Source organism: Lagopus muta, chromosome 4 (assembly GCF_023343835.1).
Source record: "Lagopus muta isolate bLagMut1 chromosome 4, bLagMut1 primary, whole genome shotgun sequence".
Taxonomy (NCBI): Eukaryota; Metazoa; Chordata; class Aves; order Galliformes; family Phasianidae; genus Lagopus; species Lagopus muta.
The window spans coordinates 48525712-48546054 of record NC_064436.1 but is presented as its reverse complement, the minus strand read 5'-3'; the positions used below and the strand labels follow the sequence as shown (position 1 = coordinate 48546054).

Sequence of the window (20343 nt, the reverse complement as noted above, 5' to 3'; positions counted from 1 at the left end):
TTTGTGGGTGAAGAGAAGAAGTGAGGCTGAAGGAGAAAAATCTCACACATAGAAGATTCAAGGACATTTTAGACAAGTAATTCTCTTTAAAAGTACTTCAGTTTCATAAGAAAAGTGGCACAAGAGTAAGAGGTATCAATCATCACTTAACAGGTATTCAGTGGCAAATTAAGAATGTCTTCAACTTCATTATACAATGACATTACTTCAAAGTCCTAATTATATGCAAAAAAAATAAAATAAAATCAAAAGGAACCCTTAAAATGTTACAATGCCTGCACAGATTTGGGAAATAGTTCAATTATCTCTTAATACAGATTATTTATGGACAAATCTGTAGAAATTGCATGTTTTATATATAAGCCCTGTGGTTTTTTTTGGTTTTTTTTTGTTTTTTTAACTATTTAATCTCCAAGATCATACAGAGATATTAAGATATAATAAGATATTTTCTACTAGAAGTAGCTGCAAATTTCTTTTGATCTGATGCATTTTTAACTGCATTCAAGTATCTTTTTCCAAAACTCAAAATTAAATTGTAAAATCACAACCCCAAATGGTCAAAGAATTGAACCACGTCCCTCCCTCTACAAATCTAATGACAGATTTAATTGTCCTTCTCCACACTTCTCCACAGGCTTCTGTAATCCATTCCCATATAACAGTACAAACACATACAAACCAATGACAGAGGAGTTTAATCACTTGTGCCTGTAGAAGACAGCTTTATTGCCAGCAGAGAAAAAGAATCAAGGCTGAAAAGAATACTTGCTGTCTATTTTCACATTTCAGTATAAACAGACAAATACGATTTGTATCGTTTATGGATAAGTGGACAACTGGAAACAGTAGCAATAAACATCCTCTCCTAAAGATAATTATGTTTTAATTACATTTGATTTTTATCTACCTTGGTATTGAAGTCCAGTGCATTTTGGGAAGTCTTGTATAACTCAGGATATTTCAGCATGTTTTCTTTTCGGCAGGATCTCTCAAATATTCCAAGAGTCAGTGGAGGCATTGCTGTAAACATCTAGTATGTGGATTAAAAGAGCACATTGCAAGAGTTGAGAAGTGAAGCCTTGCTTAAGGATTATTCAAAGTTGTTACCCAAGAAGTCTTTATGATTATGATTGAAAATGAAAACACAAAAACAACCTTACCACATTGTAAAGGCCTATACACCATCTTTCAAAGAGAATTTGTCCAGAAAAGCCATTGACAAAAGCAAACCAGATCTGAAAAAGAGGAAAATCATACTACTCAAGTGTCTTGCAAAGTGTAATAAACAGATTTTTCTTCAACTTCATAACACAGGGTATTCCCAGAACACATTTACAATACAGTTGAGAGTGTTCTGGTCTAAAACTCTATGACAAAAATTATTACAGAAACAACTTGCTTTCAGAATAGATGGGCAATTTGGTCTAATATGTGAGCAATTACAACTAAATATGAAAATATTTCAGGGAGGTAGCTATTTTCAAAATCAATTTCATGTTTTTTAATATTTAAGAGTAATTTAGCTCAATGCATTTGTATTGTGGGTTTTTTTTTTTTTAATGAAACAGGATTACTTTCCTAAAAACATGGAAACATGGAAAAAAGAAACACATTTTCTCGTATTCTTTAGCAACGCATAACCACTTTCTTGTTTTTCTTATCTCATACTTATATTATTTCAATGACAGGAAAATTATGTCATGACAAGAGAGGATGTTTTACTCGTAAGCTATGCCAAAATTATTTTGTCTTTGACAAATACTCATTGTAAGGTATCAGAAGTCAGGATTACCTAAATAATATTCTAGTTAATTTAAGGTTCATGTCTTTCAAGTGAACTTTCAAATGCCACTTTGCAGAGACTCTGCTACAGTTTGCATTTTGTTTGACTTCATAATGGAAGCATGAATTGCTATAAATTCCATGTTTATCAATATATACACGGGCTGATGTGCAGATAATCAAATTCTCCGAGCAAACTTATTCTTTTATTACATGAAGGAATGTTTGAACATTTTTGCAAATACTTTGAGGTAGAAAAAAATTGAAATTAGCAACTATTAATACGAAAAACAGGAGTTGAAATCCAGTTAAAACTGCTGTTTATTCAAGCAATAAGTAAAAAGTAAAAATATCTAAGTCCAATTATTGGACCAAGATTGTATACAAGAAGCACAAAAGTTAGATTTGCAATACAAAGTCATAGGACCCAACAAAGTTTCAGAAATCTAAGTTTCTTCTGTTATAACAAATATCCTATTTTCTAATGTTTTATTCTATTCACTTGAAAAGCAGTGTTACTTAAGGGAATTACTCCATAGCTGTTCAGTAATCAGATTTTTATTAAATGTTGTGTATTTTACTTTCGGATTATTGGAGTGGGTATTATGATTAAACAGTGATGAAATTAGATCTTTACAAGCAGTATTTTCTCAGTAATTGAGCATGAGAGTTGTATGAGCATTCGTTACTGAATATCAGCATGATTTTTTTGATATTTTACAACTAAGCTTAAACCATGAATCTAGTCTAGACTCATCACTACTGTTTAAGACAAGTTGTGCTCGACTGCCTTTTTTTCATTTCAACTTCCTCATAGCTCCTGCATTATCGAACTCCCAAACTAGGAAGATGGCTCTTGGTAGGGGACTGATGGACAGGTAACATTACATGATTTGCCCCTTTTAAAAACACTTAATTTGAAATGGTTTAGGGTGATGTAAAAGCAAATTATCATAAAGGAATAAGCGACTCAGTAGCCAGGCTTAAGTGCATATGTCTCTTTGCTGGTAATGTTAGACAGTTTAACAAAAAATACAACTCTAGTAAGAAAATTATACCCTTTACCTTGCATGAAAACCAAACTCTATAGAGCTGAATACAGTATTAATAGTGACAGTGACAAGAAACACACACTTTCTTCACAATGGGAAATTTAATTACAGACAACTGTGTTTTATTCTGATTTTGGGGGACAATGGATGAAGGCAACTGCATGAGCAAAACATGAGTATTTATGACTTATTTTACATCATGGTAATTTTGGTTGTGCGCCCCAGTCAAACTGTTCAAATTACTGAGCAAACATCCCTGTAACGAGAGGAAAGGAGAGAGGGGCCTGAGAAGTAATTTGGACTGTAAGAAGGAGAAGTGAAAATTCAAACCATTTTGTGGTTCAGTGATCATGGAATTTCTCTCAAAATAGAAGACTTTAGTTCATAAAATGAGATATATCTCAGTGCAGATCCTTACATTGCTGTTTTCAAATCATATAACGCAAAAAAAGTGGGCACAAACTGCTTTCCACTGTCTGTTTTTTAAACTGAAGTCAGTACACTTTACATGCACTATAATCATACTTCACTATATAACCTTTAATGTTATGGGGACGAGTTCCATATAAAAGATGAGGTGCATATTGAAATATATACTGAGTCATAACATAGAGTGGAGAAAAAAGTTATTACTGATCACTTCTGGTTTCTTTTCAATAGTTTAGATGTTGATAAACACTATTCAGAGAGCATGAAGTATTACTATAAACCTTAGCATTCCTAAACCAAGAAACTCGTGGCACCCATTTCACCTCACCTCACAGCTGTCTATGAACAAGGCTGCATTTTAGATTACATGGAATCCATTATAGCACTTGTTTCTACTGAGCAGACATTTAAAATATAACATGCACTTATGAAGTAAAGGCAGGCATCATTAATTATTTTCAGCTAATAATTTTTTTTTTTTTTTTTTTTTTTTTTAAATCAACCTTCCAGACATGTCTTTCATAGCATTACTTTCTAAATTCCAAGACAGAAGAGGCGTGGTCACAAAGGCCTCACAGACGTTTTCCTGATGTAGCATTTCTGCATATTAAGCAGCAGCTTACAAATACTCATTGAGCTCTCTGCTCCCACGCCTGATCTGTAAAAAAAACTGAAAAGAGAGATTCAAGACTGGCAGTTGTCCTTTCCAGAGACATTCAATGATGAATTTCTGCCCATTCATTCACAGCATTGACATGAGCCATTAACGTCTGTGAAAGATTTTGAGCTGACAAGTGTTGGGTATATAGTAATTGAAGTAGAAGTCCCCTAATCTTCCAGAGAGGGTGTATATGACAAAATGCTTGTACGTGTGATATGTAAAGGGTCAAAATCCACATTAAAACGATCTCTTTGCCCTCTGTCTGCTCAGCAGGTTGAGGCTTCAACTACTTCTGGTACTTTGTATTTTTTTTCTCTAGGATCTTTGCACCTTGCATTTAAGTTTCTCAGAAAGAATGCAACTAGTGGAATATTTACATCTGATTCAAGTTATACATTTACAACGTGTTTGGAGGTGACAAAAACAGAAAATTAAAGAAAACAAGAAGTATGTTCTAAAGCCTGACTTCATAAATTTCTCTTTAAGCACCTAATACTGTTTTTCAGTAAATGTTGAAAAAAAAAAATTGAAAAAATTTGAACATTTGAAAAAACATTGATATAAGAAGTACTTATCAGGAATTATGGAAGTAAGATCGTTCGATTAGATAATCTGATTTTTAAAATGCTAGATCTAAAAAACATCTATAAAACACAAAGGATGTTCAATATCTTTTTTTCCCCCCAGTGGCTTTCTATTTTATAAGTTTTTCTAAAGAGTCTGTATACTGACTGCTACTTATAAAATAAAAAGTTTTAAATATTTTCAGATATTGCAACAGTAAAAGATCACTAATATAAACAACAAAACCAGAAATATTGTTCTAATGTTTACATCAAGTTTAACAGGAATAAGGCATTTTCCTTCAGTCAAAATTAAACACATACTGTGCAAAAGTTCAAGATATTAATTTGACAATGTATTAAAACTTGAAGTGTTTTTAAGAATAACTGTTAACCACGAGGCTGCAATATGATCATGAAGGTTGAAAGCTACATCTACATTAATCATACTGCAGTACAATTATGGAAGATTTACTTGTAAAAATTACTGTTTAATCAAAGCTTGAAACGTTTTTTTCCATATTTCTAACTCACAACATCACTGTTATGAAAATTCATTAAAATTACACTCAAAGTTGTAAGGCTGCAATGGTCCCAAAGGTCTTGAGAACTACACCTACATGTTGTCTTAACAATACAAATGAAAAGTCCTCTCATACTACTGTATTTTTCACAAGATACCATTCCGATTAAAATTGCAAGTGAGAAAAAAAGGTCAGTTACCTTTAGGAAGGTAATCCTGTTTCAAAATAGAGCTTAAAGAGGCATGGCTACCACCTCAACAAGGAAAAAGCATGCAACAGCGTAATTAAGCATGTAAAAAACCATAAGGATTGTTCCAAACAGCACAACACAGTTCAGTAGAGACCTGAAAAAGGACTTCAGTTTACAGATTGGACAATTCATGACACCAGCTCCACAAAGAGCTTAAACACATACATCTCATGGTGAATTTAAGGCTACTTACTTACTTATTAGTAAGATTGTTGTGGGAGGTCTTTTAAGTTTAAAAAAAAAATAAAAAAAAATCACTAATATTCTAATTAATATTAATATATCACTAATATTCACTAATATGAGTTCAATAAAGATTTATCACTACTGTTTATTGGAAGTTAAATGCTTCTTAAAAATAATATAGAATAATCAAAAGCTCAAAAATAATAAAGTTTTAATTTTATAAAGTAACATTTACTGTAAAATTACCTCAATGATATAAAGGACTATATTCTTGTAGAAGCAATATAAGATGCATTTAGCTACTCTGTTATAATTCCAGGCACCATGAACCAACAACAAATTCTTCAAATACTTGAACTGCAAAAAATGAGAAACAAACATATAATGAAAATGTCCATAGATTGATATTAATTTGATATTAAATTAATTTATTATTGTCTTTTACAGTATAATGGCTTACCTGAGCTATTGAGTAGTCTGAAGAATTAGCAGCCTGTAGACCTTCATTTCCACTAATACCAACACCAACATGTGCTGTCTGTATCATACTAACATCATTTGCTCCATCACCAATTGCTAGAGTTACTACTTTAACTTGCTTTTTGACCATATCTACAACTTCAGATTTTTGAAGTGGAGATACCCTAAGGTGTAACAGAAAAGAAAATAAAAACAACAGAACTTTCAAATAGATGACCTTGAAAAACATGCTTTATTCCTTGAAAAGGCACCAAAACTAGAGTAACATCCTAGAAAATGATATCAGCTTGTTGTTGGCCTTTATACTATTTGCCAAAAGAAAATTCCCAGAAAAATTCACAGAAACCTGGGATTTGTTGAAACAAGGTATTAATAAGACTAGAGACACACAAGTCAAGCAGTAATGGGCCCCTAAAATGGAGTAATGGAAAAAATCCAACATCACCACTGCTAATAGTAACTTAGAACAACTGTAGGCTGCTTTTCATTTTGCTTTTATATGTTTTTATTTTCCTCTCTGCTAAAATACTTATTTTATAAATTTAAGAGGCAGATGTCAAAGCAAACAGGCAGAAGTAACAAGCATGGAGCACCAATACATTAACATAACCTACAGTGCTAAGTTAGAAGATGCAACTTTGAACGCTCTATCCTTCACTCTATGTAACTGATAGTAATTTCTCCTTCATTTGTTTGCACCAACCACCAAGAAATGTGGATGGGCAAGGAAAAAACTATTTCTCAAACTACTGAGTTTGACTACTGATTCTCAAGATCAAACTCTATCAGTTTTGGTTCCATCTTTCATTATGTCATATGTGTATGTTCCATTTCAAGTTCACAATACTCTATTTTGAAGTTGAAATTGAGTCCATGTATTTGAGATATGGTAACTGCAAATAATTTACAAAAATTATGTGTCAGCACAGGCATGTTTCACAAGGTAAGGAAGGGTAGGAACAAACTCTAAGAAGTGTGTATATCCAGTCTTGTGCTTCCTGGCACTGGAACTGCCAACCAGACACTTCCTGAATGAGTCATTTAGGGATACTAGAAGAACAGAAGATATGCAAAAACCCAAACCTTACTCTTCTCTATCTCCTAGAATTGCAGAGAAAGCAATTCACATTTCAAAACATGAACTGTGCTGTATCTAGCTGAATTTTCTGTGGAGTTGGGAATGTGCATCCAGTGAAGAGAAGATGAAATGATCCTTTCCTCACATATCTCTGCAGATAACTAATTCTGACTGCCTCCACGCAAAAACTAAACAAGGTTAAGAAGGAAAACTTGCCCTTGGATACAAAAAAAGTCAAAACTGAGGAAAAAATGTGCATTTGTAATTTATTTTCTCCAAGTCTTTTTTATGCACTCACAGCAATAATCACTGTGGCACCATAAGCTTGTGGTATTTTGTAGTTGAGGCTGCGAAAGAATCCCCCTTGAAGTGCCAGAATTTTGGGGTTAAGGGTTATATAGGGATGTTCATATCTTAATTCTTCCAGGTCAAAAAGAATAAAAATAGAACAATATAAAATAAGAATAATATAAAAAAAGTTTTTGGGAACAAATTCAGAAATGAAAGCCACAAAAGCGCAGTTATTTCTGAATAATGTCTCTTCCTGAACACACTCTGTATATTGCTACTCACTGGGATACCGCCAAGCAGCAGAGCCTTTACAGTTTACTAGTACATTTCTCAACTGAACTAATGCACTTGTAAGCTCAGTAAGAGGAAGAAATATTACAATCAAACAAAAAATTCAGCACTATTCTATAGATCCTCGCCAAAGATTCTGTAACTTCGGGGTCCCAAAGACACCAAAGGCCTCAGGATACTTGAGAAAATTACACGCATATATTATTGATGAGACTTGCGATAGCTAGTTGTATAATTTAGTCAAACTATTTTTCAGAACATGGCATAGTATGACGTTTCTGTCTGTGCAATGATCTTTACGGTAACAGCCAGGCTGAATAATCTGCCTTGTCTTGACTTTACCCTTTTGTAATTCAGTTTGAGAGGAAAAGTTCTTTTCTCTAACTGAATGTACATTTCCTCACATTTCTTCTCCTTGCCTCTTCCAAAAAACCTCCAAAATAGAACAAATACCTCATGTCTTTTAAGATTAAGAATGAAATTAAGCTCTCCACATTCAACAGCCTTCGTTTTAAATAGCCTTGAGTCTGAAGGTAAGCACTATGTAAGAGCATGCTATGAGATTTTTGAGAAAGGCAATTGGGATGAGTACAACTTCGTGGTGAACTTGGGATGAAAGCTTATGGGTAACAATCCTCTAGAAGAATCTCTGGTCCAAGTATTTTAAGAAGTATTTCTAAGATTTTTTTAAAAATCGTTTTTAAAATTTGAATACTGCTGATGAGTATAATATCAAGATCAGCATTAGTCAGTTTCTACAGAAGATTCCTGACCTGATAACTTCAAAAAAATCTTTCCAACTTTCCAGGAACAGCGACTTGCTACCCTTTTAGAAAACATTATAGAGGCAGCTGGAAGATGGCATTTACTTTCATTGCCAAGTGAAAGCAACGAGTTCGGTGGATACATCTAAATTCAAGACACCAAAAAAAACCAAAATCAAAACACCAAACCACCTCCTTTTCAATTTGTTTACTCCAAGTGGTGCATTTTTACTACAAAATAATCAATTTGACATTCTTACTGCACACGTTATTTAGAAACCAATACAGAGCTGGAATTCAGTTTATTTAAGTCTTTAAGCCAAACATCTGCTTGGGATTAATAACATATGAAGATTTTTTGAAGTAAAATATCTACTAAATATTTGTCAGCTTCTTGTGTTATGGCTACTCTTATTAAGAATTCATTGGTAAAAAACAACTCCAAAGAAATGAATATAGTATGTACACTTCAAAGAAAACAAAGTAATTTGTAGTTTTAAAACAAAGTAGTGTTTAAAATGTTTAGTGCTTTTACATGGATGGAAAAGAGGTTGAAATTTTAATATATGCACAACAATATATTTAAGTGATTTGTATTAATTAAAATGATAATTTTTGTCTTCAAAATCAGAAACAAGTAGAGGCAATTTTATATGCTGGAGCATTAACAGCAAAAAGTATTTTGATAGAATTTCTACTTTAGAGAAGTATGTGGGATTGAAGATGTGCATATTAGAACAGTGAATGCTACAAGCAAATATTTTAGTTTTAAACCTGCAGCCAATTTTAAACAACCACAAAATATGTCAGAGCATATACCTAGATATGCATTGAAACCAGATGACCTGAGAATATTATGGAAATACAGAAATAGCTCGGAAAACGCTGCTAGAATGGAAACCTTCATTTTGTACTTTTTGTTGTTTTGTCACAGAAAGGTTAGCAATACATGACAACTCTATGTACAGAATACCTTGCAATGGCTCAACAGTTCAACAGAAACAGCAATCACATCTTTTCAAACAGTTCAACAGAAACAGCAATAATGTTTTTTTCAGAAAATATAGTTGTATAGAAATATGTAACTATATATATATATATATATATATATATATAACTATAGAAATATAGTTCAAGGAAAGAAAAGAAAGGAACAGTTTTGAAATAAACATTCTATATTCAACCCATCTATGACCTGTTATCTGTTATAACGAGCAAAACTGGAAAGACTACTGCTGTGAATTTTCTAAAGCAATTACAATCAGGCACAGTACCCAATGTAAAACAAAATGGAATTAGATGTAACAAACATATGGAAACCTCTAAGAATGCGAGATCTCATGCTTACAACACTTCTATACTGAGAAACAGCAGGACACCTGGACTACAGAAGACTCTAAATATCTGTTTTTGAATTCACCATGCCTACACCCAACAGCTTTTTCCATACTATTACAAAGATCAAAACAGCAAAAAATATTTTGAAAACATTAAATGGCTATACTTCTAATTGCTACCTTGGACACTGATAAAAATAACACCTATTTCCACAGCTCTGGGATTTTTGATTGCATTTCTAATAGATGCTCTGTGGTGTCAACAAACTTGTAATGAAAAGTCCTTGCTTCTGTTTTTTTCCACACATAAATCACTTGGGCTAAGGCAAGCCCTTTGAAAGTTTATAGGAGCAATTCTTATTTATCTAGCTACTAATGACTTGACTTCCCTTTTAGTTCAATCCTTCAAATGTAGAAGAGGGGATGTACTACTAAGGAGATATTTGTGGGTTTTGTGCTTAAAGCTGTAAAAACGCAGTGAAGTCCCAAAACACAGAAGCTATCAGTTATAATGCACTTTTTTAGTATAAATACAAAAACATTAAAAAGCAAGGCAAACTGTTTTCATATTGTGTATGCTTGAAAAAATGCACATCATATTTTGTTTAATCTCAAAAAAGTTCCCCTGTTAAGGGAAGCCTAGAGCTCTAATAAAGTTTACATGAAAGGATTAAATGCTTGGTTGTATAAGATAACACCAAAACAAATCAGGAATAATAACAACAAAAACATAAAGGTTTTTCTGTCATCTTCAGGAAATAAAGATCACTTAGTGTAGCAGCTTTCGCATTTCTGTGCACTTATGCAGCATCACTGATGGCTTACAGGAAAGGCAGAGATGTTAAGTTTTGCCTGCAGAGGAAGTTCTATAAAAGAAGCCAGACACATTGAAACCTGTAGTTAACTAGAGTATCAATTTAAAGTTAAAATCAGTCTTTTAATCTTGCTGAGACTATTCTTGATGGATAACACAATTTTCTTGGGTATATGCAATCTCAATTACTTTGGGAGGTATGCTGCTGTATCAGGCTTTGCTACAGAAATACTTTCCTTGAATGACTGCATTTCAGAGCATTACTTACTGCTTTTCTTTATTTAGATTTTATGGGTGGAAGATATGGATACATATAATTTCTCTGTGAGGGAAACAGCTTTTTAATTTTTACATGTCAACAAAAATACTGTAGAGAAAGAGTAATGTAAACCTTACCTGCAACAAATAACAGCTTTACATGACAAAGCCAAATCCAGGAAATATTGCCTCACTCCAAAAGTCAAAGCATACTTCAGAGATTTACCATCAATAATGAGAGCAAAATCATTTTCCTTCCTTAAAGCATCACCAAGAGTACTGCAATGATGGCTAAGTGTCTCCCTTGTTCCCTGTTGCACAAAGAAAGTGTTATTTTTATTTCCTTCTGTTTTTTAGTCTAAATATTCTTTCAGTAAAAAGAAATTTTCCTTTTGATTAAGTTAACAAGTAAATAGTATGTTTGTTTGCATTTAGGAGGCAGTATTACGTATTTAGCCTGCTTTGGGGAGGTCAAGCACAACTATACAATCGAGTGTCATGAATAAAAAAAGTAATTTCTTGTATTTCTTTCTATGAAAGGCCTTTGTAGGGCTACAATATACTGTCCTTCACAACTCAGAAGAAAGAAGGGCTTTAAAGAAAGGAAGATTAAAGTTTTTGCTTATAAAGATTTGAATTTGACAAACTGTTGCATCCTATGAAAACAGCAATATAAGGCTTAACGACCAAAAAATTGTGCTACTTCAGTGATGTCAGGCATATGTATACAGAATTTCGTGTAACCACCTAAAAAGAAAACTTCAAGAAATAATTATGAATTTCAAATACTCTGAAACAAATCTCAACTTCACCTGTCTCCATGTGCTGACTCTGCTGTCTGCCTACTTAGCTTCTACTGGTCTTTTAAAGGCTAATTGATTTATCTAAAAGAAGATTAGGCTGTTGGGGAATTCAGTACTCCAGGTTTCTTGTCTCTCCCTCTGTGGAAACTCCAAGAGTAAGATGACACAACAAAAATTCTTAAAAATGACAATAACTTCTGTAACTATTTTTCAGAGTGCCTTTGTCCATTATGCAACGCAACAGCGTGCAAGAAAGTACCAACTTTTCTTCATCTCCACAGACTACTCAGCTTCTGACAAAGCTTAAACAACACAAGAGCCTGTAACTTCATATTATCCTCATCTATTGTTTCTCCTCATACATGCAGTTATCAACTCTTGTTTAAATTGCCCTCAATTTTTTTTTAACCACAAACATTCTGCCAGGTAGCTCCAGGCATGCTACAAATAACAAACAAACAAAAAGAAGCCCCAGGACAATACACATGACTTACCACAACTGTAAAATCGCCATATTTAAAATTCCTTTGTGGGCTTACATGTAGCTGCATGCTGAAATCCAGTGCACTCGATCATAAGCAGTGAAACATCCCTCATTTATTTCTACATCATTTCCATGTGGAATTTCTCAGTGAAACTCGCTAGTAATCAAACTACTTTCCACTTTTGGTTTTAAGTATTCTTAAGATCATAATCAAAAGAATAAAGCTGCATTATGTTTTCTGTCCATAATTAGCAGTACTATGCTAACATTAAGCAGTCCATTAAGCTAATGTGGAGTCAAAAATAAAATAAAATTTCTTTTATGTAAGAAATTTCAAGCAAAAACACATTTTGTTTGTGAAGCTAAGCAGATGTTCCTGGGAGTATAGCCATAAAACAAATAATGCTGCAAAAAGAGATACTGAAATGTTTCCTGGAAGTGATTTCAGTTCTATCCCACCTAAGGGATGGTAAAGCTAAACTGGACATAGTGGAGTTATTTTTAATTCCATTAAAGAAGGATATTGGTTCATACAAAAATCTCTTAATACAGTATATTTTTTGTAAACAGTTCCCTAGGATGGGATAAAAGTCTGAAGAAGGTTTTTTTTTTTTTTTTTTTTTTTTTTTTTTTTTTTTTTTTTTGTCTCTAGCTTCCTGTGTTTTGAATGCTAAGGCTGTATTAATGACCAAACTGAGGAGAAATTTGCTTTTCAAAATGTTTTACATTTCTTAGGGACATGGGACTCTGCCTGTTCCTAAAGGATCAGTGTTGAGCCACTTGCATTTCAGAAGCCATTGGTATGCAACAGCTATTGTGGTGTCACCTTAACAGCTCAAAATCAATCTACCACCACCATTCTTTTTTCAGTAATGTCAGGAATGAGCAAACCAAAAGAAGTTCAACCTTCCTAACTCCTACGAGTGTATATCAGACCTTACAAAGCCATGAGACTATATCCATACTTTGCAGAACCAAGGAGGAGAGAAACATCACAGCAATTGTTCTCTAAACACACAGGTCCCACTACACTGTGGGGCAAGGAAGTTCTGTACCCTCCAAGATTCCTGTACCATGATTCTACTTCAAGATTTCATAGTCCTCCTGTACTGTGAGAAGTGGCTGCTCAGCACCCCTCATGGGAGCACAGTTCCATTGCAAGAAGGAGCACAGAATCCCAGTATGAGTGGTGGACCTAAGTTGCTAAGAAGCCAAAGTTTTGGCCATATTAACAGATAATATTCCAGCCAATTATTATCACCTTATTGTCAACTGCCCTTGGCATGCAGAAGAGAAACTGCATCCGCTCTTCCAGCTGCACTGACTTAAGGTTCTTTGATCGCAGCAATCCACTTCTCTCAACATCTCCTAAAGCCTGCTCTGCTACCCAGTCAGAGTTTTCAAGGCTAGTTTTGATTCAAGCAGTTGCACTAGTAGTGTAGACTGACTCCCAAACCTGACCATAAAGCAATGAAAAAGCATAGCAAGGAGACAAGGGATGTATTAACCAAACAGTGAAATAAAGACCATTAAATGAGCCAGAAATCTTTTAATGTAGACACTTATTAAAATATCAGCACAAAGTTCATTTACTATATTAAAATAATGTGTCTCTTGCCCTAAAGTTGATTGGCAGATTTAACTGTTCCTGAAAAAGCAACTTAAGTTAGCACATACAGACATGAAAGCGGCCAGTTTGCAAATGCAATTTCAATTGTCATGAAATCTGTTATTCGGTACATGTTCAGTTTGAATACCATTTCTTCTTAAACTTTATTAACATATGATTTTAAAAAATACTGCTTAAAATACATTTGACTTTTTAGTCAAAATGGTTAATGTGCAATACTGGCTATTTTCTGCCTTTTTTTTTTTTTTATTGGACTCCCTTAAGTTGTTAAGTAAAACTATCGCATTATTTCATCACATATGAAGAAGTATACAAAACTATCAAACTTGTGCATTTCAAATTCATTTATTTAGTATTGCAGTAGTTCTGCAAACCATCAGTCTGTGTAAATAATCTAAATGCAGTAAAGAAGCTCTCATGCTATAAAGTGGTTGAGGAATGAAAAACTTAAAAGTAAAGGGCTTAAACCAAAAACTTTTGTCTCTCTCTCCCCTCTCTAAAAACAATAATCACAAACTTTCATAAGCTATGCAAATACATAAACTGAGAACAGAAGAAAATTGCCTTTCTTCATTAATATCCCAATCTACTTGTGAAAGAAGTTACTTACTGTATCAGTAGACTATTTTCAAATATTAATCAAGAGTTGCTGCCTGTTCTGTTTTCAATTCTGATTTTACTTTTATCAATTTTTTCAGGAAGAATATGTCAGATAAAATAGTTCATATTTAAAACGAAATCACTGTGATGTTCATGCCTCAACATTGAAAGCGTGCTATTCTAAATGACTCAAAACATTTATAAAAGTACTTAGTTTTTTAAAAAAGTATTCTTGTTGCCCTGGGCAACCTCATCTGGTATTAAATGGGGAGGTTGGAGATTCATGATCCTTGAGTTCCCTTCCAATCCAAGCCATTCTGTGAGCTCATGTTATAGCCTACTTTACACACTACCACTGAATCCTTCAGTTAAGGCAATCCCTTCTTGCTGATTCTCATACTTCCCATCCACTTATCCTTCCCTTCCTTTCACTAAGTCCTAATGTAAGCTTAGTTTCAGAATTTTTTCCTGAAGCCTCTTGGTCAGCGGAAACTCTTCTGCTATAAAGCTCATTTAAGATTCCCTAAGAGGATGGCACCAGGATATTTTATCTGGATAATTTACATAGAAAATACTGGTGTTTTATTAACTTACAAATTTGCATGTTTTACTTACATCAAGAGAGCCTTCATTTATAACAATCAGTCCCATGTTCTTTCTCAGAAGTTTACAGGAGTGACCTGTAAGAACATTTTTTTCCAACAGTTAGTTCCAGCAAATCCAGTGTAACACAACATAGTACTTTTTTCTGTAAGTGAGAGAATTAAAATTAGAGCTCCCCAGTTGAAAGCACTGGGAAAAAAAAACCAGTAATTTGCATTCCATAGAAATTAGAGATAGTAAGAATAGGTAGAATTTTCATCATTGCAACTTGTGAGAGGTGGTTTTTGTTCTTCTTCTGAGCAACTCTGAATAAGGCACACATTTTCTGTAAATCCCTTTTGGGTAGTTGAAAACAGCAAATAGATTTTCCTTAGCACTGGAAATTTATTGAATGCATGTTGCATTTCATGTAACATTTGCATATGTAAATGTAACCATTCTTTTCTGGTGTTTGAAGCTTTAAGCAGAATTTGTGCAATGAGCTAATTATGCCAGGACAAATAAATAAATAATATTACACATAATTAAAATGAAAATATTGGTATGACACTTATTTCCTCAAACCTCAAGGTTTGAAGAAATGATGAAAATAACCGCAGACCAACGTTGTATCTCGTGGGCAAATATAGAGATTTTTAACATTAAATACAGTGATTGTAACAGAGTACATTTATCAAAATTATTTTTAGGACACGTTTAGACTTATACTGTAAGGAGTACTAAGTCTTCAATACAGTTTTCATGTATTACTATTTAAAAATATAGGTTTATTACTGCTTAGTTTAGTTAACACATTATTTCCTTCCTCCCGCCCATAAAATACAAGGGGACAATCAAAGGAAATTTCTGACTGATGGTAAAGATTATAGTACTTCACAAACTATGTGCTTTACTTTATTTAAGATCATGGTTCCTATCAGCATTTCTTGAAAGAATGAATAATAAAGAAAGGAAATACTTATATTTTGTTAACATTACACCTTCTCATTCTTTCCTCCTCTCCAGGATAATAGCAGATTTTTTTTTGCTGTTAGTTTTGCAATGGAGGAAAAAAACGACTTACCCACTCTCCTCCTACCAGAGACTGAAAAATAAATTATTATTTAAATTCGTGAATGCCACATAGTAGTATTATTCTACAAAATAACTTTCCATTCTGAAAACAATTTTACTCTATCAACAAAGCCATCAAGTAAGTGCAATTGTAATACCAATGTTAATGGCAGTTTCTTGTTTGTCCCCAGTAAGTATCCAAATTTTTATGTCAGCTTTCATGAGTGTTTCTATGGTCTCAGGCACTTTGTCTTGTAGTTTATCTTCAATTGCTGTTGCTCCAAGCAGCTGAAGATTCTGTGAACATAAAATATCGAGATCATGAAGATTTTCCAGTTTAAATTCAGTTTTAATCTTTTAGTTCCTTTTTGTTTAATATTGCGTATTTATGATGAAATTAATGTTTTTAAAATTCATGAACCTGGTATATTGAATCTGGTATATTTTTAAGACTCTTCCACACATCTGTTTAAATTGCTCACATATATAAACTCAAGTCCTACAACTGACTGAAACTGCATGTTCACATCTTTCTTTTTGATTGATTAAACACTCAATTTATTTTTCAAGGTTTTAAATTTTAAGCAGTTTCATCAATGGGATCTGACACTTTTTAAAAACAACAAAAACAAAAAAACCCCACCATCACAAAAAAAACCCCACAAAAAAACAAACTCAAAAAACAACACCCCCCCCCAAAAACATACAGAAAGATAGCCAAAACAAAACAAGACAAAACAAAACAAAAATCAAACCAAAACAAGAATCCTTCACCAAAAATCAGGAGAAAAAATGCAACCAAATGTCATGACCTCAAGCAATATCTCATGAATGCATTCTGGTTACCCGCTTTCCTGCTGAGGCAGTGAATTCAAACTGCTCAGGGCTGTTCCAGAAGCAGTATTGCCAGGAACAGAAGGAAAGCTCTGCTATGGTGAGACTGTACCTGACTATCACCTCCCCTTCTGGGTCTTCAATAGAAAAGATATTGAAAAAAAAAATTGAAGAAATCCAGTGGAGGGATACATAGCAGGCTAAATGGGTGATTCTATTTTCTGCTAACTGAAGAGGGCTTACAGAAAAACCGTCTTCCTCTATGACATGCACAGTGTAAGAACAAGAAACGCATTCTCCAATAAAAGAAATTTAAATTCAGAAAATTTGGAAGAAGAATAGTTTAGCTCTATAAAATCGCTTAGTGCAGCTGAGAGAATTCCCTTAAAATTTTATTATAGTGCTGGGCAACCTGATCTATCCTGAATTAGCCCCACTTTGAGCAGGAGGTTATGTCTGGATGACCCCTTAACCTTATTCGTTTCTGTGATCAGTATACAACTTAGCAGCTCTTTATTTATCACCTACTTTATTGCACAAAACAGCAACCCTGAAAAACGATAAAACCTTTACAGTAGCTCAACTAAAAAATCAGTACTTTCCAGGAAAGAAGTTATTTTCTGTCAAAACTTTGACAAAATAATCTTTCTTTCATTTCAGTCACCTCAGTTGCAAGGGCTATCCAACTATAAATGGCTATACATATAGTATATGGATATATATGGCTATATCCACCAGTATAATGGTAGAGCTTTTTCTATCAAAGCATTATTTGTCAGTCACTCAGATTTTATATCATATAAAGAAATCCCCAGAAAACTGCACATACTTTCTCAATTAGTTCATAGCTCTCCTCAAGTTTGAGTGCTCTGTTTTGTATAGCTGTAGAAGCACGGTGATAGACATCTAACCATTCTTGATAATCACTTTCTGAAATCTCAGCCACAGCAAAACACAAGGTTCTTAAGCCTAAAGAGAAAGCAGATAGCAAACGATTATTTGTTTCCTTCATATAGATACAATGAGTAACTACTACAAGCATTTTTTCATTATATTTGCTTCTGTCTGATTTTCAGCATACTGCTGCACATCTCGAAGAAATTTGTTCCACATATCTAAAGCAAAAAGTATAATAACCTTAATTAAATGCTGCTATGATGAGAAGCAATAAATATATAATGAAGGTTAAAATATATCATCGTGTTATAATTTCTCCTCTTTCACACCTCCCCAAAACATCCTCAGAAAGTTCTGAGCCGAAATTTAAAATTCACCACATAGAAGCCAAAGATGAATCTCATCAAATTTTATTTCCTCACCTCACAGATTTTCTCAATGTCCCAAATTCTTAAAATAAACCCTCTGAATAAAGGCAGCATTTTGGGATTTTATTTAATCTTTGCAGTAATTACAGATAAATAATAGAATTTTTCCTTCAGTAGAAACCTAGACTGAGCACTACAGTGAGAATTTGAGGCTGCAAAATTACGGAAAAAACAACACCATATATTTTCTGTCCACACAGATTTAATTTCAGTTTAAACAGACAGCTACATCCTCACAGTTTGCTTTCATGTATCCTGAGATTTTTACGGTTCTAGGGCATGAAACTGGATTAACTCTTTATATACGGAGAAGGGCATGGCTCTAGCCAAATGAAATCGTCTGAAACCAGAATTTGCTGGCATGGAAGTTTAGAAGAGGTATAGGTAGGACTACTACGTCACCCTTGAGCATTTGCCCACTGTTCTGTAGGAGGTGGGGAGCATCTTAACCAGGGATGGACAAACACAATATATTTGAACATTGTTCTGCTGTGCACAGATCAGCATCAACAGCAAGCTTCAAATGCTGAAAGAGGCTTGACACAGCATAAAACAATTTTCTTTCATTTAAGACACACAAGTAATTTTGTCAGAATGTAAACCATTTGTATTCCTAATACACTGACAACTGAGTACTGTTATGATTACAGCTTCTTACCACCTAGCTCCAAAAATTTAACAAATCAAATGAATTACTATTAACATTTTTGTTTAAAAAGGATATGTTAGCAAGATTCAAATTAATGAATATGAGGTAAGAAGGAGGAGGAAAAGAATTCATGACTAACTAATAATATTTCCACAATTCCTTCAAAATATTTTATGAAGATGATGAAATAAAGAGAAAAAATTACCAAATATGAGCCAACTTATCTTTTAAGGCATTTTTTTTTTTAAATCAGAGTGTAATTATTTTTCTATTTTTAATTTGAAAGGTTTATTTTAATTTTATTTTAAAAGAGTCTTCCAAGTAAAAAGTAGCAAAGAGTATCATTAAGTCAGCTTTGTAACAGACTGGAACAACAACACAGAAAAATCATACACTTTCTCATTTATCCTAGCAGGCATTAACACTCAAGCTTAGTAAATGCTTAGATATAAATGCCAGCCATGCTAACCACTTCATTTTTGAACACACCAAGAACATGCAGCAAATGCCAAGGACATACTGTACTGCCACATGAAAGGCTACACATGAGAAACTTTGCAACATCATTGGCTGCAATTTAGATCTGGTGCAAAAATAAATACCAATGTCATTAATCGATTCCAGAGAGAAGTACTTTTACTACTTCTTTTTCTCCAGATTGAGAATTTAGTGTTTTTGAAAGGTTAGCAATTCACTTCTGAACAGTACATCTTTTCATCTGGTGAAAAACACTTGAACAAACTTCTTAACATCAATACATATCTTCCCTGGTTTTCAAGACGGGCAAAATCCTTCGCTTTTTATTTTTATTTCCATCAGTCCAACCTGAGTGCTAAAGAAACACAGTATCATTTGTACCACTGATCTAATGAGAATATTGTTAAGAACTGGATTTAAATTCTCCTATTAGTTCACACAAGGTAACAGATATGGATTCTATGTTTATCTTTTCTGCAACCCAATGTATAGACTCACATCCCAAACTAACTTCATATCTGATTATCTTTTCCTTGACTGGTCCTGATTAGGTCATGAAAATACTTCCTCAAACAGGCCAGTCAGCTCAGAGATGGATTCTTATAGTGAAAGGATGCACCTGAGGCTTCTTGTTGTACTGTCTATACAGTTGCAGTTCTGCTTTCAAGTTTCTTGTAGAAATTTACTCTAATTTCCAATATCTGTAAGACTTCTTTTCTGTTCGTTTTTTTAAGGCTAACAAAATGTTTCCTGCAGTGATCTTAATATGGAGAACGATCTGTGGCTTGCTTCTGCTGTCACAAATAAAATCAAGAGACCAAAGTTGCCAACTAATACACTAACCAAAATGCTTAATGACATGATAAACCAAAAGAGAAAAAAAAAAATACTTAGAGAAGTCATACACCTAATAAGCAGAAAAAGTATCTTTCCTGATACAATAGCATTTGACCAGACATCCAGCATCATGAAAAGAAAACGTTTTAATAAAGTTTGCCTTCAACTGTAAGCTTATTTCTTAAAAACACGTTGAAGTTACTTTCAATGTCCTAGTAAGATAGTATTAGAATAAATGAAGAGGTAAAAAGTTGCACTTCATATTCTCATAACTATTATAATTCT

The 20343-nt window shown here is 33.5% G+C and overlaps 1 protein-coding gene across 5 annotated transcripts in view; it reads right to left on the bottom strand.

Moving 5' to 3' along the window:
• ATP8A1 (ATPase phospholipid transporting 8A1) overlaps positions 1-20343 on the bottom strand; it is a 94914-nt gene that overhangs the window by 26906 nt on the left and 47665 nt on the right. For all 5 annotated transcript variants that reach the window (XM_048941329.1, XM_048941330.1, XM_048941328.1 and 2 more), the window contains 8 exons: positions 17600-17739; positions 16095-16233; positions 14896-14960; positions 10902-11074; positions 5911-6094; positions 5697-5807; positions 1164-1238; positions 911-1033 (listed from right to left, as the gene is read on the bottom strand). In XM_048941329.1, coding sequence (XP_048797286.1) covers positions 911-1033; positions 1164-1238; positions 5697-5807; positions 5911-6094; positions 10902-11074; positions 14896-14960; positions 16095-16233; positions 17600-17739 — 1010 coding nt within the window. The remainder of the gene's footprint in view (positions 1-910; positions 1034-1163; positions 1239-5696; positions 5808-5910; positions 6095-10901; positions 11075-14895; positions 14961-16094; positions 16234-17599; positions 17740-20343) is intronic.